General features: G+C 46.0%; 1 protein-coding gene across 2 annotated transcripts in view; it reads left to right on the top strand.

Moving 5' to 3' along the window:
- The first annotated feature begins 10321 nt into the window (after window positions 1-10321).
- LOC146185999 (uncharacterized) overlaps window positions 10322-25665 on the top strand; it is a 46075-nt gene continuing 30731 nt past the window's right edge. Inside the window, exons 1-3 of one of the 2 annotated variants that reach the window (XM_084606942.1) lie at window positions 10322-10444; window positions 23327-23517; window positions 25293-25451. In XM_084606942.1, the coding sequence (XP_084463068.1) occupies window positions 23461-23517; window positions 25293-25451 (216 nt within the window). In that variant the 5' untranslated portion in view covers window positions 10322-10444; window positions 23327-23460. Of the gene's footprint in view, window positions 10445-20124; window positions 20388-23326; window positions 23518-25292; window positions 25452-25665 lie in introns of those variants that run through there. The other variant, XM_084606941.1, reaches the window with a different exon arrangement.

Raw genomic sequence — 25665 nt, forward strand, 5'->3', positions numbered from 1 at the left:
AGTGCTAAATTGCCATTAAGGGCCTAGCTAAGAGGTCCGGCTAAATGAGCTCAACGGTCAACCTGATTCTAATCCGTCAAAGTATTGTACACCGATGGCGGGAATCTCAGTTTGCTATCTGGCATGATTAGATCGATTCGTCCACCACTTCGAGTGCCTTGATACTTATCATAAACTTGCTTCTTTCTTAGACAACCCAGAATTATATTAAATCGGTACAAAAATAGGTAAACGCAATGAGTAGAGCGCACAGTTTGTCTGGGCAACTATCCCAGCTACCGACAAACCACGAGTACGGGAGACATCGACATGCCTTGAATTTCCTGCGATGAAACGAAGGTAATCAGTCGGAGCCACGAAGATGCTCCAATCAATATATATCGAGCAGCTTTACTTCTGTCTGGTGCATTGTTATGAGATGGGTGTTCCACTCATCAGCTCCCCGACAGAGAATATACTTATATCGCGAGTTCAGCAAGCGGACAGCTATCAAGGAGGGGGAACAGCTCCAAGTTGAAGACGTCGCTGAGGTCTCGAACTTTAGAGCTGATTAAGGAAATCGAACGATACCTGTATTATCACAAACAGAATCGAGGAACACAAAGCATATCTAAGCCGTATAATGCAAGCGCGCCATGATACCCATGCCATGATTTCCATTCCTGCGCAACTACGTATATGAAACGAGGTAACGACAATTGTTTTAAAATATATTAATGCACGTTATTTGCAATAAATTTCAAGCGGAACTTTTTCTCCTTAATATAAAAAATAAAATTAAAAGGAGGAACCAAAATAAGAAGTTGAACGTAGCCCTGTTTTTTGTTTGATGACCATCACGTGAACTATGCTAAAAAAGAAAATATAAAGGCCGTCGTACTTTTTTGCTCTGGTTTCTGACTGCATCCGCAACCCAGTGAATGCATGAACGGGATGGAATTTGGGCGGTTCTAACATTTTCCTGTTATACTGATGATTTGTCTTAATTGTCAAATTAATATGAAACAGTCTGAGGCGGCGGTATATCATATACATTTCAGGCTGTCACAACTGATAGCTGTTGGTGACAAGGCCAGTGACAACGAAAACACTCAGTCCCCTCTACGCACTAGGAAGCTCATCATGACATCAAAGAATGCATGATTGTATATAGCTCGCAGATGTCCTAAGTTTCAGGACTAAGACACGTACATGAGATATATTCTCGGCATTTCGTCATTCTAGAGCGATAACCTATAGGTGCAGGTGTACTTAAGGTTTCAGCGAAAACCAGCAGACTAATCACGCAAAGTATCGCTCGGTTGGCACGGGCATCCTCAAAACACACCATGTTTTCTTTATGTTTGCGAATTCACTGTAGTAATGCGTTGATGCAGGTCAAGCAAGTTTGTGAGATAACGCTATAGTGTTTCTATATTACCCGCAAATGCGTAATGACTGCGGTGCATATTGCTTGCAGTAATGTAAAACCTTTTGTCCTAATTTAAGTGATGCCTCTACACAGACTTGTACAGCTCGGAGGATAAGAAACCTGATGCACACCAATTGATATGAGTGCTTCCAAGCATTCATACTGAGCTTTCACGCCTTGCGATCTGGTGAAACGCACCAAATAGTGGAAGCGCGGAACGCACCCACGTGACGAACATTTAGAGCGCAGCTCGTTGGCGCCCGTTCCTGCGTTTCGCGTCGTCGTCGCTGTCGTCGTCGCCGTTGTCCCTCGTAACCAGCTGCGTAACAGGGGCAGCGCGCGCTCTGCCGCTACCCTTCGCCGCTGCGTGTCCCTTCCCCTCCCCCCCCCCCCCTTCACTTTTCCTGTGTGGGGGCGACGGTGTTCTCCGGTTGCCGAAGCACCGGCTCGACATCAGCGGGTCACGGTGCGTGCATCCCAAGTCGAAACGCAGAGCCACGTTGACTTGACTCGTTAGCGGTGTCAGCGGCATCATTCAGTCAGTGCTATCTCTACGCCGCGCAACGTTTCTATGGGCCCACGCGCTGCCTCCCGACAACCTAATTGCTTTCTTCGCTCCTCCAATGCCACCCCTGTGCGGCAGCAATCAGAGCACCGGATCGGTGGCGGCGGATCTCGACACGCGCACCGCCCGAGCCGAAATGCATGCCTCAATCTATCAAAAACCTGAAACAGCTGATGTGCTGCGCTCAAATTTCGCATTGGGAAGGAACGTAATCGTTGGCAGTTTTCTCAGTATACGCGCTAAGCCAGTACTTTCGCAATGCGAAAGTGCTGGTCGTGACTATGCTAAATGGCTTCCGAAATGCAGAATGAAGGCCTCTCGGTCGCGTACCCCCCTCTCTGCCTCCTTTAACTTTGTTCTTGATCCCTTCCCTAATGCTATTGTTAAGGTGTCCGCCAAATGTATCAAATACTGTGACTTTCCCTTCCCCGTAGAAAAAAGAAAAGTAAAGCTCTGCAACATTGGAAACACCGCTGAGAACAAAGCCACTTGACCGCACTTACGGTGTTCTTGGGGCAGCTTACTTTAGGAACCACTAGACAGATAGCCACTAGACATTCGCGTAGCCCATTATAGTTGAAGAAACTATACATCGGAGGCACGAGCTTGACACTGTCACATGGGCGGCATCATTGAAGCGTTACTCAATAAGCGGTGCTGTTTCCAGCGTTATTTAAAATGTGGAAGCCATTTTAAGGTTCGCCGTGTTCAGACGAGATAGAGCCTTTAACATCGCATTTTTCATTCAACGAACTGTTGGCAATGAGGGATTGGCACAGAGTTACAATTAACGGAATGCAACTGGAGATACATATGTCGCCTGTTTGGATCCCTATCGCAAAGATGCCTCCAACAGGACTAGACAAGCAGGTGGATGCTAAGCAGGAACAAAAAGCTGCAAATTCACACTTTCTACCTGAAATCAAGTTCATATATTTTCCGACTCATTTTCCTCATTTCTGGGTTATGGCGACGGTGTCATGCGCCATCTTTCAAATCGAACAAGCTGTATGAGCTCCATGTAAGAATGCACACGATGCTCGCGGAGCTCCTGACTTCTAACTCCACGCCACAGCGAGGTATGAGAAGCATACCATCGTCCATGCTGGCATGCTTTTATTTTTACCTGCTCGAGCATAAGTACCTGCATTACCGCCAACGTCGCTTTTGGGCGCAACGTCGGGCAAGGCTGCTGTTGCCTCCAGCTCGCTTGTACCCTGAATGGGCAGCGTCCCGTCAGGCTCGCCGGACTGCGTGGACGTGTGCGTCTGTGTAGAAGGACGGCGCTCTGCCGGCGCAATGACCTCCGACGGGACATTTTCTTCTTCATAGGCGATGGAAAGGCGACTCCGTGAATCGCGTCCTGCCTTGGAGCTCCTGCGACGCTTGGACTTCCTTCGCCTGCGCTTCGAGGCCGATTTCAGCGTGCTCTTAGAGCGCTCCTCTCCTTCGGAAATGTTGGTGGTGATATCCTGCCCTTCGGGATTGGAAACGTAGGTCGAAGTCGCAGGATCCATGCTCTTCTTCTGCTTCCTCGAAGGCTGCTCGCACGTGAGCGCGAGCAATGTCGCCCAGTGTTGGTTGCCTTAGTTATTTGAGCTCAACGTAATAAAAAAAAAGAGGAATTGGATAGAAACTATAGAAAAAAAAGTCTATAGCAACTTAAGAGCTCGAATGGATTTGCGAAGTCGTTAATACAGTTATATGGCGTCACGAATGACGGCCACGGGGATTGTTTTTTTCCGCAGCAGGATTGCAGGGACCGCTGTATGGTCTGCGAAATGTGTGGGCACGCGTAAGTGCGGCTCTCGTCGCGTTGCACGGTTTCGGACAGTGTATCAGAGCGGCCGTCCACATTTCACAGCGCTGCATATTTGTGGGTATGATAGCGTGTTATTTCCACTGTACACCTCCTTTCCCCTCTATGATGTTTCATACTCGCTTCCAACAAGAAGTTCCAGGGTTCCAAGCCGCTACGCTGCGAAGATGCTAAGGCTAAAGCCTTATTTGGCTCTTGATCGGCGTTCTCCAAATGTGTCCGCAAAAAGTAGCCTCAGGCACCAACAATATAACATGGTTTACTATCAAAGCAGTGATGCAACCTTTCTTTGTGATGCGTTCAGGGTAGTGTCGTGCCATTTCGCTTCTCGTTTGACATCAATCTACTAGTCACGTAGGATGCTAGTTTTGCTGTAGGTGTTCGAACCGACCACCTATATACCTCCAATTGTATGCCGATAATTGTAAGCGGAGGTTTCCAGCGATAAGTGAGGCAGATACTGCGACTTCCCTCAAAACGAAATTAACTAGCTAATTTTTATTTTGGAGAACGCACACACCACCGAAATCTTTACCGCACTCTCAATGCTAAACCGCCGAGCAAAACCGTCCCAAACCATGTCAAGCAGTGTTTTCGCACGTCTTAATATGTTTAGTTGAGTCAAATTCTGGCTAATGTATTATATTTCTTTGCACCCCAGCTTGGCATTTGCAATCCATAACATTCTTTGCTTGTTTTGACTGTGTGTACTGGTGCTTTCGCATTACTCGGGGTTTAATTACCATGGTTACATCGATGATACCGTGCGAAAGCCTCGCCCTCGCCAGGACCTTCGCCAGAACAAGAGGACTGTGATGACGCCACCGTCTGGCAGGCCAATCAGAAATCAGGTACACAAAATCCGCGCTGTTCCTTTACTCTGATTCTGGAGTTCGTATGAGTTCTCTCGCCCTAAAATGACGCCAAAGGGACGTTGTCACGATCTTTCGCCCTTACGGTGCGTAGAGGTGCAGCATCCCCGTGAGTTACTTTCACCAACTGCTCGAGCAAACGGCTGCCAGGCTCAAGCCGTAGATGCTCAGGGGACGCTTAGGCTAGCACCTGACTTCAGAGCCAGCGTGAGATCAAAGAATTTGTTACGCCGGTCTGCCCGCGTGGGGTTCGCGTGTGTCAGTGCTTTGGGGAATTAGAAGGAATTCAAGGAGTGCGGAGAATATACTAAAAATTTCATTATTACAGCGTAGAACACAAGATAAAAATAAAAGGAACAAGAGTAAGGTACAAAGCATAGGTAAGTACTAAATGCAACATGAACTGCAAACACAAAAGCAATCTTAACCACTTAGGCAAATAAACCAGCCTGAAATACATGATGAGAAGCAAATAGGACAAGAAAAGGGAAAGTTATACGGACAGCCAGACACGGCGAAAGATGGTCATCGACGGGCGCTGACTCGAAGGCGCCCGACTCGATGCGAGGAGGGCCGTGCATCCGGTGCCAATTCGGCGCTTAGCGCGCGGCAGACATCCACACACCTTCTTCCACTGCGTGCCTTAGAACGTGTGCCCGCCATGTTCATGGGCCCGGCGCTCATGGTTGGGTCACGCCATGGGTCACGCGGGGACGTAGTCCGCGCACAGAGCAACGGTAAACGAGCGGAAGCGTAGGGGAGGAATTCCTGGAAGCCTCCCTCCGGCTTCATGTTATATCAAGCGCGAGTACCTTGCGCTGAGCCCACACGTGCGTCTGCAGCACACGGCGCAAAAATAAGTTTGTTGGCGGTGACCTGTGACAGTTACGAAGAGAAGTTAAGGTTGGGCCGTTCCGCATGTGCTTTTCATTTAACAGTAGTAGTAGTAATGGCAATGTAACGTTGAAGAAGCTCACGGAAGGCGTTCTTGCAATATTATGGTGGCATAGTTACCATGTACTAGGATTCTCAGGCGGACAAAACAGTAATTGAATTACGGTAATGAAATTAGGGCAGTTTGACCTGGTAATTCCTGATGCAATAAATTATGTTCCTGGTCTGGTAATTATTATTGTAGTAAATTACATATGAACAGAAAGTTCGCAGCAAAAGTAATTATTTCTTTTAGAAATTACCTTTACTAAAGTTAATCACTGCACGAAAGCAGCAAAGACGCGCGGCAAGCCTGGACCAGTGTAACGGATCATCAAAAAGTGACAAAATTCCACAGGACTGTGCGCCTGAGACATCAGACCGGCGTAGCGTCCTGTTTCACTGGGTCACTACCATCCTCCAAGCAGAAAGATTTAAGGCGTCGAGGGGCAGTCATTGGGACAGATGGTGCAGAACGGTCGGAAATCAAGCCTACTAGTTGAGAACTTGAGTGTGCCTTGTGTCACTCGCCGTTGTGTAGTCTAGGGAACAACGGTGCCTGGTTACACCAACCACCACAGGGCGAGGAAGGGGGTGAAGCGATGGGGTGCGAGGCAGTAGAAAATGTCCGTGGCGTGCATAAGCGTGCGCAGGGTTTTGCATTAGGAGGAGCGACGTTTCACCGCAGCGCCCTCCACCCCCTTCCCCCCACCAAAGTCACTACGGCAAAAACGCCGCGCAAAGAGGAGGAATTGTTATCAAACATTTATTTTGACGTGATGTAATTGACCCATGGAAAGAATAGTGTGCACTGAAAATTAAAACAAGCTTCATCATGGACACAGGATTCAAAAGTATGCGACGACGCGATCTCATGCACAACGGTTCCTTGAGTCTTTGATCGGTTTTCTGCAGGTAAAGGTGGCAAGTGAGCAGTTCTTGTAATGCAACATCACGGGCCCTCAGCCGGCAATATCGTTAACAAAAAATATTGCATGGTCAATAACTTACACATTTACAACTGACGGCTCATATCTGGCAGAGTAAAGGCATTGGGCAGACTTGCAACCTAACCTGAAAGGATTAGAGGGAAAGCGGGTGGGGAAGGGGAGGGGGTGACTATTGCATTTTTCTTCGTGTATTTTAATCCCTTTTCTCTCTTATAAAAGCTCTGTTTCTGATTACAGAGGCCCTGTCGTTACGGTAGTCTATCGGTAGCAACCAAGTAAGGTTTCGGTAAGGCATCGGTATTAGCCAAATAAGGTTTTTACTAACAACAATGAAGCTGGGTACACGAAACCAAACTTTTAGACAGAAAACAGCGTTGCGACGAGCGACAGAAGACTAAGAATGAGCGGTGTAATTTCAGTGGTTCGGCTGATCGGCAGAGCTTTGCCTTGATATTGCTGGCGCGTTCCATTTCGACCGTGTCTGTGCTTCGTCTCGCTCCTTCCAAACGGCGCTGTTCGAGCCCTTCGTGTTGAAAATGAATGAAAAACTTTATTTACACAAAGGGAATTGTCCCGGCGTTGGTGGGGCCCTCAGTCCAGGGCCCCAGTGGCCTTTGCCGTCTTGCGCGCTCTGTCAATCAGCTTGAGCTGGTCGTCAGGCGTCGAGCAGGACAGCGCAGCCTCCCACTGCTCCGGCGTTGGTGTGGTGTTTATTGGTGCTACCTGTGTTTTTTGACAGGCCCATGTAACATGGTAGAGTGTAGGGGGTTCTCCGCATAGTGGGCATTTATTTTCATATGTAGTGGGGTGGATTTTACTGAGTAGACTCAGATTGGGGTATGTGTTAGTCTGTAGCTGTCTCCAGGCAACCGACTACTCTCTATTGAGGTCTTCGTGGGGAGGTGGATAGATCCTCCTTAAGGCTCTTTGATGTTCAAGGATGGCTCCATAGCGTCTAGTGACTGCGTCCGGTTCCCCGTCGTTGTGCGCCCCCCGGTTGGCGTATGCTCGGGCATTGGCGTCGGCACGTTGGTTACCTTTGACAGTCCCATGGCCTGGTGTCCACGTTATGAAGCATCTTGAAAAGCTGATTTTTCTTGCCTTCAGTATGCGGATGGCCACAGTGGATATGCGTCCGCTGCTATACCTTCTGCATGCTTCTTGCGAGTCCGTAATTATTTTTGTGGTAGCCTCCTCACCCTGGTGGGTGATAGCGAGAGCGATTGCCGCTTCCTCAGCCTCGAGAATGTTGTTGCTCTTGATCGAGGCGCAGTTGACCTCTTTAAGCTGGTGATCAACCACACTGGCTACCGCTCCGCGTTGTTCTTTGTACGTGGTTGCGTCGACGTACAATATGTTTTTTTTTTTCCCTGCGAGGCTTCTTTCGTGTGCCTCTGATCTTGCCTCTCTTCTGGCCTTGTGTATTTTCGGATGCATGTTTTTCGGAATCGGGTTGACCTTAATGATCTCTCTTATTTCTTTCGGTATGCTGCCCGTGCTGTTTATTTCTCTGCAAGCATCTCTCATGCCCAGTATGTTTAGCGTGTTCCTTCCCGTTTGCGTCTGCATGAGTCTTATTTTCTGCGCGAGAAGGTGGGCCTCGATGTGCTCTTGCACTGTGTTGTTTATGCCCAGTTTATTGAATTTTTCGGTCGAGGTGTTGACCGGTAGTCCAAGAGCGCATTTGTAGGCTTTCCTCAGGATTGCCTCCAGTTGTTCTTTTTCCTGTTCGAGCGGAATTTGGTAGGGGACGCCATATATAATTCGGCTTACAACGAGGGCCTGTACTAGCCTACATGTGTCCTCCTCGGATATGCCTCGTCTTCTGTTGGAGATTCTTGCTATCATTCGCGTGATCTGCGCGGTGGTACTTGCTAGCTGCCTGATTGTTTGACCTAAACGGCAATTGCTTTGTATCCGCATGCCTAGGATTTTTATTTGCGATACTTCCGGGATCTTCTTTTCCCCTATGTAGATGTCTATGGAGTTGTGCAGATCGTACCCTCTTCTGTGGACTCTGAGCACCTCAGATTTCTCCGGAGAACATTCAAGGCCGCAATGTCGAGCGTATGCGTTGACAGCATCTGCTGCTCTCTGCAGACAGTCTTGCTTTTCTCCTAAGGATCCCCTGGTCACTCAGATCGTGATGTCATCAGCATAGATAGCATGTCTGGCTCCTTCAATTTCTTCGAGTTTTTTTTTGCTAAGCCGATCATAACAATGTTAAAGAGCATAGGGGATATCACTGAGCCTTGCGGTGTTCCCTTTTTGGGGGTCGGGAAGGTGTCTGTCCTGATGCCGCCTATTCCAATGGTGGCGGTTCTGTTACTCAAGAAGGCTTTCACGTAGCTATGTATTCTCTGCCCGCAATCTAAGTTGCAGAGCCCGTCTAGCACTGCCCTGTGACTGACATTGTCGAATGCCGCTTTGAGGTCGAGCGCGAGCAAGATGTTTTCTCCGTATTTCGGGACCGTGTTAAGCACCTCCTCCTTGATCTGCAGGAGGATGTACTGTGTTGATAGATGTTTTCGGAATCCGAACATAGTGTGCGGCATGAGGTCATTGTCCTCCAGGTGGGTCTGCAACCTCTGAAGCACAATTCTTTCGTATACCTTTCCCAAACATGACGTCAATGAAATGGGTCGCAGATTTTCCAGGCTGGGAGTTTTTCCGGATTTAGGAATCATTACTATTTCCGCATGAGACCAGTCTTTCGGGATGGTCCGCTGCTCCCAGTGTGTGTTGATGAATTCAGTAAATCTGTGGATTGTTCTCGTCCAAGTTCCTAATCATGGCGTTGGTAATGCCATCCTTGCCTGGGGTGGTGTTTTTTGTGGCAGACATAACAGCGTGTCTGACTTCTTCTATAGTAATGGGTTCGTCAAGAGTGGGATTTGCTTCTCCCGTGTATGGCGAGCTGCAGTCGGCGCCCGTTTCGTCACCGATGTATCGCTGCTTGATGTTCTCTAGCAGTTCCCGGTCTGTACCTTGGAATTGGTGCGCGATCCTTTGGATTGTCTTACGGTTTTCACATTTGGTCTTAGTTGGGTCTATGAGAGCCCTTAGCAATGCCCAAGTCTTGGCCAAACCTAGAGTCCCCTGTAGATGTGGACAAGGTGTACAGTAGCGGCCCATGTTCGTATCTCTCTCAACACCCCCCCCCCCCCCCTTCCACACACACACACACACACACACACACCCTTTCGCTCGCTCTGCCGAGTGATCTGCTCCCTTGGGACCTCGAGAGGAGGGAATCACCTAACTATGCAGGGTACTCTGACAGAATAAACAAAGCGAGCGAACGTGCTCTCCTTGCGGTCCTCCGTATGGCTTTTCGGGCTTCTCGGACGGAGGCGTTTCTGTGCGGGTTGAGTCAATGCTGACAGGAGCGTCCCTCTTAAAGCTTGCCCTCCACTAGCTCTGTCTTGTCGCGGATTTAAAAATGTAAACATGACAAGGACGATCGCTAAAAATGACGAGACTCACAGAAACAGAGCGATGCCGATAAAATAAATTCTTGCTAACAGTTCCTTGAAGGCTAACACATTTTCACTAGTTCCCAGGGAGAATAAGCAACGGCCCTGGTAACTCCCAGCAGTCGACAGCGGTAGAGGGCGATGCCGATGCGCATCGCTCACATCTAAACTCCCTTTACACGCCGCTTGGGGCTCTGAACAAAACAAATAGCGCCGCATCTGGAGTCTGGACGAACACCGTATCATGTTCGCGGATGCTGCTTCTGCTTGCTGTGCGACTGGCGCCGCGGTAGAGGTGCGCAACAGTGCCTAACAGAGCCGAACAAAGAGCACTACCGCGGCTGCTCGATCCGTGGGAATACGCTGGGACGAAGGCGAGGCTGAACGATCGCCTGGATTTTGCGCGCAGTGTTCACAGGTAGGTGGACATCGTACTTTTCTCGTCCACAGTTTTGCTTCGTTGGCGCTATTTTCGTTTCATCCTAAGACAAGAAAGCAACAAAAAAGTTGCAGTCCTGTCTCAACATCCGTAAGTAATCCGACCATAATGCCAACAAATGCTTCTCTTGCTGTCCTCCCTCCTCTTGGTATTCATTAAATCAAACTCTCGGAACAGCTGGATAGCGCATTGATATATCGACGCCTGGAGAATGATTGGTGTAACCGCGAAATTAATGTGGCAAAAAGATAATAAGTTTCCGACATAAGTTAGTGCTTGCTTTCCCTATTAATGGTTCTATCTGTGCTTTTCCTCCAACAGCTTCATAATAGATAAGGAGGGTAAGCGCGAGTTTTCCGAAACTTATGATATGTACATAAGTCTATACGTCTCGAAAAAGCCACTCTAAAAAGCACCAAACCACAGCGAACTGCAAACTCCTGCGGCTTACAGTGATAAGGATTTAATCAGCATATTATATTTGACAGCCTTTAGGGCAAAGCCTGATGTTCTGCTTTTGAAAAAATAGTGATAACAATATATATTTGTGCCGACACTGCTTATAGCAGTTTATGAATAATCTGAAAGCTATCACGTTCCCCTTATCTGTATATTGCGATGCTCATTTGTATATTGTACATGTCGTCAACTTCATTGTATCGCCCAAAGGAGAAAATGTAGCTATGATATGGAAAATCTTTGGATGCTTACTCGAACAACATTTGATAATCTAAGAAAGGCTAAGTAATGATTTTTCACTCATTTACTGCTATCTTTGTTACCTATCAATTTTAAAGGATTTTGGAAGCGTTTTTTTTTTTAACGAATCTCTGCATTTAATTTATATGATTTATTTGACCTGGTAATTGTTTGCGAGTTATGCACGGATGTTCCTAACGACATATGTTTGCGATTGTTTTTACTAAAATAATACATGTCGCATATCCTCATTATTGAAAATTCGAGTTGGTTTTCGTGGACTCCATTGTAGTTGATCGTGTTCGCGTCAAAAGAGCAATTTATCAGCTGAAGGTGTTATTATGCAGCATAGTGGACTAAATTATCTCTAAATTTATACACAAATCTGAAGTTTATGGTGCCATTATACTCTCTGAACTGTTCTAGCAATCCCTTGATGCCGGTTGCTTCACCAACGATAGAAACTTGGGATAGGTGCTTCCCATGCACAAGACGCGGGACCAACGTTCTCCTTACAACAATAAAAATTCTCGAAAAGTGGTCGTGGGCGCTGCCATATTAGATACTGAGCTGCGCTCGTAGCACAAGGAATTATCTTCCAAACTTGCTCCACAGCAGAGTAAAACCGCTTCCGTGGTGGCTCGTGATATGGTCTTCCGATGAAAGATATGGAACATGTCATCTAATTTTATCTTACAAGCTTTTTCCAGAGCCATATTTACCTTTAATAATAACAATTTTCTACGCACGGCAGACGCCGTGTGGCAAACCGGAAGCCATTCTACGCAATGTGCGAGAGTCGCCGCAGTGGCCCGCTCTGCGATCGCCATAGTATACACTTGACCGCTTGGCTAGGCTTGCCTTCGCTTGGCTTAAAGTACAAAAAATATTTATTTATTATTTTTTTTTTTTTTGCGCGCAACGAAGGATTGCGTCTCTCTGCGTGTGAAACGTGAGTATGCGACGGCCGGCGTAGTAACAACAGCCAAAAACTTTGGCGTGCGGTTTTTTAAGCATTTTCTAGGAGAACATGATGAAGGCTAGACGGCTTGTTTGGGCTGTTTTTTTAGCAAATCACGTGTGGGTCACCCGTTGTGCGTGATTGAAAAACATTTATTGTCAGCATTGAACAATGTGTAGGCACTACTCTTAGATGGCCTCGAGTTCGTGGCTCTCGACGACCTTATGAGTCCACTCAGTGGCCCGAACGTCCGTAAACGGGACTCTGAGCTCCCCACCACCATAGAGAAGGGAGTGTTAGTAGGTCCGCCGGTGGCGGCGCTTTTTTGCAGCCCCGTAATATGTGATCTTACCGTAACCATAATATGTGATATGTGTCTGGAGCCACGCCAGGTTACTTCCTGCCTTTTGCCAAGCTTCTTGTCTGGTAGAAGATATATTCGCCTTTCTAGATGGTGATTAGTCTTGCCAAGCTTCTTGTCTGGTAGAGGATATATCTGCCTGTCTAGGTGAAAGTGATTAGCCTAGTCGGGAAATAATATGATTGCATCTCTCGAGAAATTGGGGAAATCAATCTGGCTCACTGCTCGGCTGACATAACGTCGAACTATAGAGCCAACTCGTTTTGCCTGTTCCGCAAGTGCCGGCACTCATATTATTTCCACTTCTTTTTGCTTCCAGTCTTAGAATTCGCTCTGTCTCATTGGAGATCATGCCCCTCGCGAAATTGTTTATAGCTTTGGAGTCGCTAATTATAGCCATAGCTTCGGTGTTGGCCATCCCCATGGTGATAGCCGCCTCCTCTGCTATCCTTCAGTTTGTTTTTATCGAACCTGACATTAATCTTTTAGCCATGTATTTTACGCTCACGACCGCAAAAGAGCTGCCTCCTTCGTAATCCGCCGCGTCTACATAAACAGTGTATTCAAAGCCTTCTACCTTGGCCTCAGGGGCCTTTGCTGCTTGCTTTTCTCCTGCCTTCATGAAAAGCAGGGTGCATGTTTTGGTAGCAGTTTTATAGTGAGTGCGTTCGATCCTCACTTTGGTGGGCGTTTTAATTGTGCATTTCTTTCTGGCATTCTATCTTGTAGTCCTGGGTTACCAAGGATCTTTCATCCTGTAGATGTGATGGCGAGCCTGCTTAACTGTGTGATTATATGTACCCCGCATAGTTCCGCGGTGTATTATAGACACCCAGTTTAAGAAGTATTTCCTTAGTGGTGCAGTAGGGTAGCCACAGTGCTGCTTTATATGCCTGCCCTATGATCTCTTGTATTTTGTTTTCTGCCAGCCCTAGCTTGGGGTAGGGGATGGTGTACACCATTCATGCTTATCGCAAAAGCCTGAATAATTCTGCGCAAATCTTTGCCTTTGACCCCCCCGTCTTTTGCTGGCTAATCGCCTTATCACTCTGGTGGTGATGTTAATTATTGACTTAAGTTTATAGTTTCTGTGTTTTTTTCTATTGTCTTGGATTATGAGTCCCAGGACCCTAATTGTGTCCAGTCTGGTTAGTGGCGTGCCATTTAATTCTACAGCGATATATTCTGCGTTGATAATGCGTGTTTTTCTTCCCCGGATTACCAGAAGTTCGCATTTGCTAGGTGAGCATTTGAGCCCTACGCATTCCGCGTAATCTTCAACCAAGTCGGTTACCTGTTGATTTCTTCTATTTCCTCATCGTTGCCTCTGTGTGTCCATATTTCTACATCGTCAGCATAAAGCGTATGTTTAACCCCTTTAACAGTCCTTTTTGCCTCCTATTCGATTTCGTATAGGCGCAGGTCCCGGAAAACAAACGTTGGCTCGCATTTTCTTTTTCTTTTTGAAATTGTACTTCGGCATGCCAACTTTCCCGCGCCTCGCCGTGGTCACACGCCCTTAAGAAAGCGGCGCGGGCGTGTTGCCTTTGTTGCTGACGCGAAGAGCCGTGGTGGGGCGGGTATCTGTTCATTGTATTCTCTTCTACCTCTTACATGCCTCTCGTATCTTTCTGTTTCCTTCTTAGCACAAGTACAAACTTCAGTTGTTCATCAGTGTATGTCATAAAAACCACTACGACACAAAGACAACACAAGAACGAAAAGCACACCACATGTGTCCTTTTCTTTCTTGTGTTATCTTATTTGCACCGCACTTGCTTTCAAGTCATGAACAAAATCGCCCCGCAGGTCGTCATTTTAAATCACTGTATGTGTGCACTTCTATTTTCGTCCTAGTCCTCCGCGCCGTCTCATCCAACATGAGCGACACTATAGCCCGCACCTCAACGTACGCTTGCGGTGCATGGGTTTTGGGCAAGTGAATTATGAGAATGCTTTTGGAATTTAGAATACGATACGAAGAACAGCTTTTCTCAATTATTCCATAACTCAATACATAAGCCCCGTTTCAATCATGGAAAATAACAAAAAAATGATGTTAATTTTTCTCGAACAAAACCACAATATCCGCCAATTTTGTTCAGCCCTCAGAGGGACCCCTAATGCCGGTGGGCCAAGTGCATCCGAACCCTTTGAACCCTGGATAATCAGGCCCTGCTGGTAGGAGTATAAATTCGAAAGCTCTATTTGGTGTGATATCGCTTCGACACGTACGTACAGCTACGGTGCCGAAAAGAAAAAAAAAGTGCTCCATGGCTTTATTCCCCATCACTGATGCGAATACCTAAGACAGCCTAGAAAGGTGGCACGGAAAACTAAAGTGCACTATTGAGAGAAAACATAACTAACGAGTAACCCGTTCTACAGGTTTCGCGGTGACGAGGCAGGTAGGGGCAAAAACCTTGAAAAGCAGGTACAGGGACGAGGTGAAGCGGACAAAAGGAACATGCGACTGGGCCCTAAGGAAAACAACCGAAGAGGGAACAGCAGTAATTGTGCAAGCGGTGACTGAAGCGTGAGACTCTCGATATCACATTACGTTGACCAGCGAGGTAAAGTACCGAGCAAAACAGCATTTGGTCACCACATGGAAGCGGCTTCGTAGGATCGCCGGCGGCGATCAGGCACCACTATAGGTGGCATCAAAATCTCAGCCTAAGAGCTTACAAGCTGATGACGAGCTTGAAGCGTTTCTTACGGAATGAGAAGACTGCCCGCAGAGACTCCGGGACAGCGGTAGCTCTGTAAAGACCGAGGAAGTTCAGAACCTTCTGTATGCATTTGAAAAGGTCTCCACGGTAAGCAAAGACTCGGGTACTTTGAAAATTTTTGGAGTAGGAGAAGTTGCGGCTCCCAGAACTGTTTTTACTACCTACAGTAGCGCGTGCTGTGCCATATACACAAGTCAGCGCCTAGAGAGCACTTTCTGGACTAAAGTATATCCTCTCTTGTCATCGGATGGCTTCATCAACCATCTTCAATATGTTCTTCTTTCGGTGTTTGTATACTGGCAAAGAAAAAAAATTGGCAGTATTTACTGAGCATATAATAAAACATTTGTGAGAAGCCGTGACGTCAGGTCATGGTTGTTACAAATTATGCGACTAATCATACAAGCCAAGTCTCAAGTTGGTTCTCGAATAATTTAGCGCGCCTATCAACGCAGGAAACCATGACGCGCAACCAGACAGGTGGTCGCATCGCGCCGCGACACAAGAGCGAGACAATTAATCTGGTTCACCGGCGACAAAGATCACGACTGCAACCACAATACGTGCCGGAGGAGTTTTTTGTCAGCGCCTTTCGGGCCACAACAAAAGGGTGCATTTGTGTTTCACCTCCATAGAAACGCGAAATGCAGAGGCGTCCGCTTGCTGTGCGACATATAGTCACACATATTTATATACATCGTTAGTCTTGGGGCGTGTGCTTGGATCGACATTGATCTGATTTCAAAGTCCTTGAGTGGTAGCCGTATGAAACATTGGTGTACCCCTAGTAGTAGACATTTCTCTCTAAACTATATTGTTGTAAAATTTTATGTGTCTGAAAAGCGCAGCAGGAAACATTTTCTTTTAACATTCTTTCGACGTGTGACAGCTTTAGATGGTTATGTGCCAATGAAAACAATTGATCTCCCCCATCCTGATCTAAACGTCGATCACTCATTAAAATCATTTTGCCGCGGTCTGTACAACCAAGCGCAGCCCGTCCCTTCTAATGACAAAAACAATAGACGGACCTTTTGTTATATACTGGAACTGGAAAGAATGCTCAGTATTAAAAAAGTGGAGTAAAAAAAATACACCCAAAGTTTTTTTTTTTTTTCTGAACCCGTTTGAGCCGGTTCGGGCACGGTCGATCCGGTTCGAACCAGAAAGGCGTGAACCAGAGCCCGAACCGAACCCGACAAAATTCCTGTTGGACAACCTGGCAGCAGCATCCTCGCCGTTCCTGCGCGCGCGGCGGCGAGCATATCGTGCCGCACGTGCGCTCCTCGCCGCGAGCGGCGCTCCCGCCGGCGCCGAAGTAACGTTCGCTCTATGGTAATAGAACCTTTGTCAACAGTGAACAGTGAACGTAGTCTTCCACTATCCTTCAAAAGACTGAAGAGACGGTTGAACGCATTTGCTAACAGCATTTTATGAATAGTCAAACCATTCGGTGTGTGGATGCATTCTTAAGGATCAGTTTTGCTGGAGCACCTCATGTTCATCAATTTCTTCACAGGCATGTAATGAAGAAGTATGCAACAAGACACCTTCATTATATCTGCACTATTCTCCACTGCAGCTATATCAGACGGGCTAGTGCACCGTACGCGCAGCGTCGAAGGTCTGATGGTTCTTGACGATACATTGTACGATTTGATGAGTAGGCAGGAGGGCTCCGGAATATACGCCAGGAGGCTGTCGAGAATCCTCGTCATGGCGTGCAGCAGAAGGTTAAGAACACCACGTCGCCACGTCACAACCACATCTTCAGCTAGCCATTGGTCCATGCAAGCAATAGAGCTTGCGCCGAGGCGGTTTTCGCAGGAACTTACTTGTGGGGAGTGACATTAAAGCAGCGAATTTTTTTCCGGTGGTACATCCTGCTCTCACATCACTGTCATTCTTTGTCAATATGTAGGCACCTTTTTCGACATTTTCTTCGTTTCCCCTGTACGCGGGAGACTTCCCGGGTGCACGCCAGGCTCGTGCTATCGTTCCAGACCTTAATGCACAACACAGGACCGAAGATGAAAAAATTCCTGGTGTACACGTAGCCACCCATACGCATATAAAGCGAAAGCGTGTGGAAGTTTGCAGATGGCCCACTTAAATTTGGAAGTCACCACTGAGTTGGACATACTAAAATTAGGTTAGGCACACATTTTTCTCAAATCTGGCCAAGGTAAAATTTCTCAGGTGCATGGGGCCAAATTGTTTGCGGGGGGGGGGGGGGGGGGGGGGGCAAGGAGGGCGGACCACACAAATTTAGCGGTCCCAATGGAACTCCCTCGTACCTCAATTCTGGTCAATACGTTCTGAAGAAGTCAAGTTTTGAGGATCTAGGAGCCCAAATTGTGAGAGTGGTTGATCCAAATTTAGAGCCCAGCACTCAGTTGGCTATAGGCGGATTAGGCTGAACACAAAGTTTGATCAGATACAATTTCGGGGGTCCAGAGACCATTTTGGGGATACAGACAGACAGTTTCTGTACACACTGTCGCGGACACGTGTTTCATACATGTTCTGCGAACATTTTGTTGCATCTTGAGCCAATTAACTGTCTCGCATTAAAGAATTGCACGCTGACTCACCACTATACAACCGCAGCTGAATTCGCTGCCGCCTGCCTGACACCCTCAGAATGTACTGCGGCCGCCGCTGGCAACGCACAGAACTCCCGCCTAGAGTTACGGCACGATGCGTGCCCGGAAGAGTATTAAAGGACTCAGATTTTACTAATATCTCCAGCCTATGTGCGAGTTGATTGAAGCTAACTTACCAGTCCTTTAGTCATTAGTGATCTAGCTTGGTTATTTTGGAATAAGATTGGGATGGAGCGCATTTGGCAAGCACTCGCAGGTTATGACTAGCAGCTTACCGGTATCGCTCAAGAGGAAAGTATACAACAGTTGCAGCTTACCTGTACTCACCTATGGGGCTGAAACGTGGAGGCTAACCAAGAGAGTTCTACTTAAGTTGAGGACAACCCATAGGGCTATGGAACGAAAAATGGTTGGGGTAACATTAAGAGATAGGAAGCGTGCAGAGTGGGTCAGAGAAATAACTGATGTTACTGACATTCTAATGGAAATTAGGAAGAAGAAATGGGCACGGGCAGGACATGTAGTGCGAAGAGAGGATAACCGATAGTCGCTTAGGGTAACAAACTGGATTCTAAGAGAAGTAAAGCGTAGCAGGGGGCGGCAGAAAGTTAGGTGGGCGGATGAGGTTAAGAAGTTCGCGGGGTCAAGTGGATGCAGCTAGCACAGAACCGGGTTAAGTGGAGAAATATGAGAGAGGCCTTCGCCCTGCAGTGGGTATAGTCCGGCTGATGATGATGATGATTTTAACGGCGCTGTATATAATTTTCATTTACAAATCTTTGTGAGTGTTCAATGTATTTGAATTGCTGCCACGTTATTCCCCATCGTAATGTCTTTCGTCATATTTGTTCTTACTGTTTTTTTCCGTGGAATAAGCCTGCATATATTTCTTTTTGCGCTGTCCTCCGTGTTACACATTGTAAGTTCTCTCGCTCCTATCTGTAATGCATTCGGGCCTTGAGGGCATTAAATAAAGGAATGAGCATGAGGTTTGGTAAAACATTTCATTCTACGCAGCGGGAGCGTGACAGCTGGATTGAAATCATTACGCGTCAGGTCGTGTACACGCGTGTTCTGTTGATACAAAGCGAGGTTAAGGTAGTGTTCGCAATCATGAAGAGAAAAGTTTGGCGACTGTATTTTTGTCCGGTGCCCTAGTTGCTATAGTAACTTTCCAACCTTTTCTAAAGGTGGTTTTACTGCGAAAAAAAAAAAAAAAAAGCCATCATCACAACACTATTCGCACCTAATTTTCCTACGCATGCAGATATATCTTATTTTTATGTGGCTATTCAAATCTACCAGCTTTCACTACGAGCTTAGCTTATAGCTGTATCGTCGTCAAGAGGTTTTTGCGATCCGCGGGTCAGGCTCACATCATCCATAACGAAATTTTCTTCTGATTGCGATGCCTCGCGCCATCTCTCGACCAAGCCTTTAGCGACGTCGTTGACGTTTCCCGGGGAAGCGCAAAGGGGCGCAACGGTCGTCTGAACGCTAAGGCTCCTTACTGAACGCTTCTTACTGAAGGTTTTGTATTAACTCATGTATTAGCTCTATGATTGAACGCCATTGAGCCTACCCGTTGAGCCGGGCGGTGGCGAAAAGGCTCCCTTTTGAACGTAAAAGCTTCAAAAGCGACCGCGATGATGACGATGATTCTGTCGATTCATTCAGAGTTCGCGTCCCATTTACTGCGTTGGCTGCGGATTACCATTTTTGTATGTTTTTATTTAATTTCTTTTTTTACTTTTCCCTACATTATTGCGACACAAATGTATCCCTGCGGACAAAAGTAAAAGGGGCACGCTATTTGCTTCTAAATGTTTTCACGCGTTGCCTAAATGAAACAACTGGCAGGCGTAGTATGTGCCAACCGGTAGTAGACGCCAGTGCCCTTTTACTCGGACAAATATTGTTTTTTTTTTTTATTTCCAGTGCAGAAGGCGTGATATTAATTTGAATGGAAAAGCGTGCTCCGTTTACTTATGTCCGCACTTGCAATATGAAATATTAAATGTAAAGTGCAACAAAATGCAATATGAAAGAGCAGTGGGTGTCATGAGCAACGAATAGTAGAGTTTATTCCCAGCAGATAACTTATGGTGAGGTGTTAAAAGGGCACCGTTCCTGAAACACTCATCCCCTTGTAGTTCTTGTTTCATCTCCCGCAGCCCCAGAGCTGCATATCAAACACTTTGCGGAGAGGGTGTCTCGCAGCGCCTATCGCAAAAAAGGAAACTATGCTGGTCGAACGGTTATCAGACGCCGGTGGTGTTTTCGCCGCCTTATCATTTTGCTTTCCGCTCTTCGCTATGCAGCAACGACAGAAATGTGCTCGCGACCGTCAGAGCGCCAAGGCAGCGCCGCTTTTCTAACCAGGCGTTGTCACTAAACTACATCTCAAGAGAGAGAGAGAGAGTCTTGAGCTCAACCAGTGTTCTAAAGTATCAGGAGTTCAGGTGGCGCATATATTCATTTGTGCGGGGAGTAACAGTCGTCGTGCAATCGGCCGCCCTTAAGGGAATGTGGCAACCGGTCGTTCCACATCGAACACGAAATGGTAGGCTTCCTTCGTCACATATTTTCTCTTTTTCCATGTTTCGCGAGCCTGGAAGCGTCTACTGTTACTTGAAGATCATGTTTTTTCCGATTCTACAAGCTTTCGTTCAGCCCTACTGTTTATTCTCTACCGTGTTAATCGCAGTTACGCTTATTGTATAGTTTCGGTGTTCAATTCGAAACTACGGCTTGAAGCATATTGGAACCGTCGGAAGGTTACTTTACGAAGGTATTCATGCAAAATTGGTTTTAAAAGGCTATGCACAAGTTAAGCTTCATACACGTTCTGTTCACGCGCAAGAAAAATATTTTTTTTTTTTGCTACTCGCAACGACTGTGGCGTTTTAAGAAACACCCTAAGCGTAGACAGGTGTTAGGTTACTGTGCAGCCTGCCTACATCACGAAATACATGGAAAAAATTGAAATAAAACGTGGCGTAGACAGGTGTTAGGTTACTGTGTAGCCTGCCTACATCACGAAATACACGGAAAAAATTGAAATAAAACGTGGTGAACCCGTCTTGTATTTCCTAATCACATTATACCACTTAGTTAAATGGACTTTGGAGGGACAAAAGCGGCGCTATATTAAGCGGTCTACGGAGTGGCATATGACCTCAAAGCGATACTGTCTCTGCAGGCGTGGCGCAGCCGATTTACTTATTTAAGGACCGCCATTTATTCCTTATCTCATTCGATTTTATTATTGTACAGGACGGTTATCCCGCTGCGATATACAACAAGGGTGTCTAATAGCCAACTGAAGCTAGGTTTGAAGTAGACTAAATGTCTTCGCCCAGTGAAACTAGCCGATACATTTGGAATGTCATGTGACCTAGTCTCTATTTCTTCGTTCCCTAAAGCTCATTGATTAAATGTAGACAGTCTTGAATAACTACTGGTAGATTTTCACCAAATTATAACGGACATAGAGCAGTTTATTTTTACATGCCTAAAAATCTTGCACAATAAAGAAAGGTTCCGCGTGACAGGGACACTGCTTCATGCATTCCAAGACCCGCCCGAAAATCGGAATCTGCTTTTTCCTGGACCCCTCTCGCTGGTGGGATGTTGGCGGCGTCGCAAAAATTTGCTTGTGAGTTCTTGCTGCGCTGACCGAGCAGTTAAATGTGGCATAGAAAAACGATGGGCTGTGTTTTTCAAAATAATTGTCAGGCAACTGCGGGATATTACAATATACTTTTACGAACATCTTCATAGAAATGGTCTAAGCTTGCTATGCGTAGTAATGTTTTTTTTTCTTGTTTGCTTCTGAAGTTTCTCCTTTACTCACAAGGCACAACGAGTAATCAAGACTGCTCTAGAAAATCAAAGGGGAGCGTTTTGGAAAATAAATAGCAAAAGCACTACAAGTTGATAAGGGATAGCCTACGCATATATTGACTATTAAGGCGCAGTTTCACAATATGTGAAACAATTACCTCCAAAACAATTTGCCAGAATTTCTCCATAATTTTTCGTTATGTATAAGTCTGCAGTTGGTCGCGCAAGAAAGTTTGGTAAGGTTACTGAATAAAACTGCTCAAGTGGTGCCTTACCGCAAATATTGCGCAGGATTGTTTTCGTAGATTATCTACAAGCTTTAAGTGACAACCTGTTTGTCAAGTCAGCACTTAAAAAGTTAGCTATTATGCCTTCCATAAGTGATTAACTTTGAAGAGCGGGAAACAATACTGCAGGCAAGCCACATGACTCTCAACATCTCTCAGACGGTTAAACTGGGCAATCATCTGATTTTAAAACATTGGTCGCATTTCGCTGGGACATCTTATAACTATGAGGGATTGCAAAGTGGCTTTTATAGTTATACACATATTAAATTATAACGTCCCACAACCTTCATTTGCTTTTGTATATCGCCTCGTGTAACAAAATATTCTTACAGCCGTCGATTTAACCTTCCTATCATTACTAATGTACACAGTGGAAGATCTATTGTGCACGCTGGTGCCATAATTTAGAACAAACTACCTGCGAAAAGAAAGATACGCTTTCTTTAATAGCCGCAACAAAAACGTTTTAAGGAGTGATCATTGCGTGATTTCATTATATATCAATTATGTCCTTGCCTACATACCACTTTTTACTATTGGTGTCGCTATTGTATATGTGTGTGGGTGTTTGTATGTTCCTTGTGTGTTTCAGGTTTCATATTTAGTAACAAGCATTGTTTAACTATATGACACATGAAACTGATTTACAAAGTCGTGTTGTCTTGCTGTTGTTTCTTGTACTTCCTGAATGGGCCCATTACTAGCCGAGAAGGCTAATTAAGGGCCCAAATGACTCACGTGCGTGTTTGTTTTCCTGTTTTAGTGAAAAAAGAAAACTGATTTTATTTCATGTGGGATAGCAAGGCGAATAATAGCGAAAATGGCTCTTAGCGGTGTACAAACGTATGAGCAAGAACTGACGGCAGTCAAAATCAATTTAATGCAGCTGCTGCAGATGTGTTATCGGTCTAAATTGCTAATGTAGTGCGGCATGCATCGCAAGCCTTTGTTGACTTCTTCAGTACAATCATGTTCGGTGATAAGCCTGAATACTGATGTTGCTTTAGCCCTGAGCAAAAGATATGGCGTTGCCCGGTGTCTTGTTTACCGTGGATTAGGCCCTGTCGAGTCGGCAAAGATACACAACGACTTTCACGAAGGTAAAGCTTCTGGGTTCCCATTGGTCCCCCCCCCCCCCCCCAAAAAAAAAAAAAAAAAAAAGTCAATCTTACACAGCAAGTTGATTGTTTTCTTTTTTTCGGCCATAACTTCAGTTCGAATTGTAATGGCACAGCAAAATTCATAATGCATATTTTCTGTCACAGCTGTCGGAGTCAGAAATGCGATGGAGCGCTGGTACAGGACGGAGCATCTACGGCGTTCGACGCCACACTAACACTGATCCGCTTTCTTTTCCTGGTTTCAGCTCCGTAGTGAAGGCCGTAGCACTGCGGGCCCCAACCTTAGGACGTGTGCAGGAGGCTTTCCGGTTTACGGATTCAGTACCGTTAGTTCAGTCTGAACACCGTGAAGCTTGCTTGTCTGACAAATCAAACAAACATGGATCGCTGTCCGAATGAAGGCTGCGGGAAGGAGCTCACTTGCGAAGAGTTTGAGGTAAGCGTAACGTTAAAAAGTAAACTGTTCAGAAATAAAAAAGGTAACAACCTGCACTTACGGAGTTTGTAGTTGCACCGTGCAGCCATAAGATTGCATTTTGTAATGCAATCTCGAAAGTGCTTTTGTGTTTATCAACAGCGCTCGATTGTGTCGATTATGATCCGTTATGAAAGTATTAGCAAATAGTGAAAAGTTAACATCAATTAAAATACTAATTGGCCTTAGGTATTTGTAACAGCGTTACCTATGCGTAATCTTAACAGCAGCGACAAATACGTCAAAATAATTGGAAGGATCGATTTTAGACATTACTTCAATTCCCTATTCTACATCAAATATCATATTATGTGGTTTTCTGTGCTTCATCATTAAATAAGCTTGATCTCCGTATTACGTGGCAATTCTAAATGTTTCGCTATAGTCTCTGCAACTATAGTAAGGCAGCTTTATCTAACCAAATCATACGACAGAATTTGTGTCTCTGAAAATCATTTATGCATTTCGCTGATGGATGTCAAGGTAAATTGAGCGTGTAATATGTGTCAAGGATTGCAGTGGTAACGCCTGTCCTTACGGTCAATCGAGGGTGTGCCGCAGGTATGAGAGCGCATTTTTAGAACAAACTACTGTCATGTTTGTGAGCTATTCTAACGGACGCAGTCTTATTTGTGCCATAAAATCTACATGCAACGCCAACGAAGAAGATATTTATTATCGTAGAAAAAAGAAAACAAGAACAAAAAACTCATTTGAAATGTAGCAAGGACTAGTCGTGAAAATGTACGTAATAAACTGGTTGGCTGAACTTTTATGGCACCAAAAGCGCTGTTTTCATAGGCACTGCCTTAAAGACTAGTATTAATATTTCATGGTTACACGTTACGTGATATTATATTTGTAGAGCTGTTTTGTGCTAGTTTAGTGTTTTAGAATGAATGTAAATAAATGCAATACTATGTAGGTGGTTTGGCTTAGTCTTCCCAGAAAAATTGTGAGCGTGAAAGCACCTGGGCAAACTTTTCGTTTAGCTTATAATGCGATTACACGGGGGCGGGGGGAGGGAGGGGGGCTACATTTTTGTAGTTGTTATCGTTATCTTTTTCGCTTATTTCACTGCAAGAATGAAGGCATTCCTAATAAAGGGTGTTGCACAATTAGACGCGCGCTGTAGAATGCTTCTCCCAGCTAAACCGCGGAATCCTTGCAGTTCAGATTTCGCACAGAAATCACATTTTGTCGCTAGTATTTTTTAATACTAAATTTGTTTGGGGTACTTGCCTGATTCAATCAGAAGAAGTCAGATGTTTCCATCGCCTGCGGCGGCGGCGACGCCAGACGAACCGCTGCCCCAGCAATGGGACTGGTGGCGCCACCTCATGCTGCTTACAACAACTCAAACCTTCTGACAGAAACGCTCGCCCCCTCTTTTCCTGCTACAGAGTTGTTGTTAGCAGCATGAGGTGGCGCCACCAGTCCCAGCGCTGGGGCAGCGGTTCGTCTGGCTTCGCCGCCGCCTCAGGCGATGGGAACATCTGACTTCTTCTGATCGAATCAGGCAAGTACCCCAAACAAATTTAGCATTAAAAAATACTAGCGCCAAAATGTGATTTCTGTGCGAAATCTGAACTGCAAGGATTCCGCGGTTTAGCTGGGAGAAGCATTCTACAGCGCCCGTCTAATTGTGCAACACCTTGTACGTCGTCCTTCCAAGAGACTGTGAACAGAGCCGCACTGATATCAATCGACCATTTTGTTCTCATTCGATATTACAGGAGCACCTTCACAGATGCGCATTCCGAACAACTCGCTGCGGCATGTGTGAGGCCGAGGTGGCCCTTTCCCTCCTGCTGGAGCACTGCGCCAAGGCATGCCTCAAGAGAAGCGTCATATGCAGGATCTGCTCCGCTGTTATGTTTGCAGGGGAAACGGAGGTACGAGACGCGGATGCACAATACTAAGTGCACAAAGAAAAGTGTTGCCTGTCTAAGCGATATCCTCAATTCTAAGCTGTCCGGAATATCCTCATATTCCTGTGCTCACAGTATCCACGTAAAACGCGTTGTAAACCAATATATGCCCCCTGTCCTGCAATAGGAAACCACCTGTCTGCGAATGAATTCTAAATGTTTACTGTGAAAGATGCGC

Source organism: Amblyomma maculatum, chromosome 6 (genome assembly GCF_055883805.1).
Source record: "Amblyomma maculatum isolate TAMU_Amacu chromosome 6, ASM5588380v1, whole genome shotgun sequence".
In the NCBI taxonomy this organism is placed as follows: Eukaryota; Metazoa; Arthropoda; class Arachnida; order Ixodida; family Ixodidae; genus Amblyomma; species Amblyomma maculatum.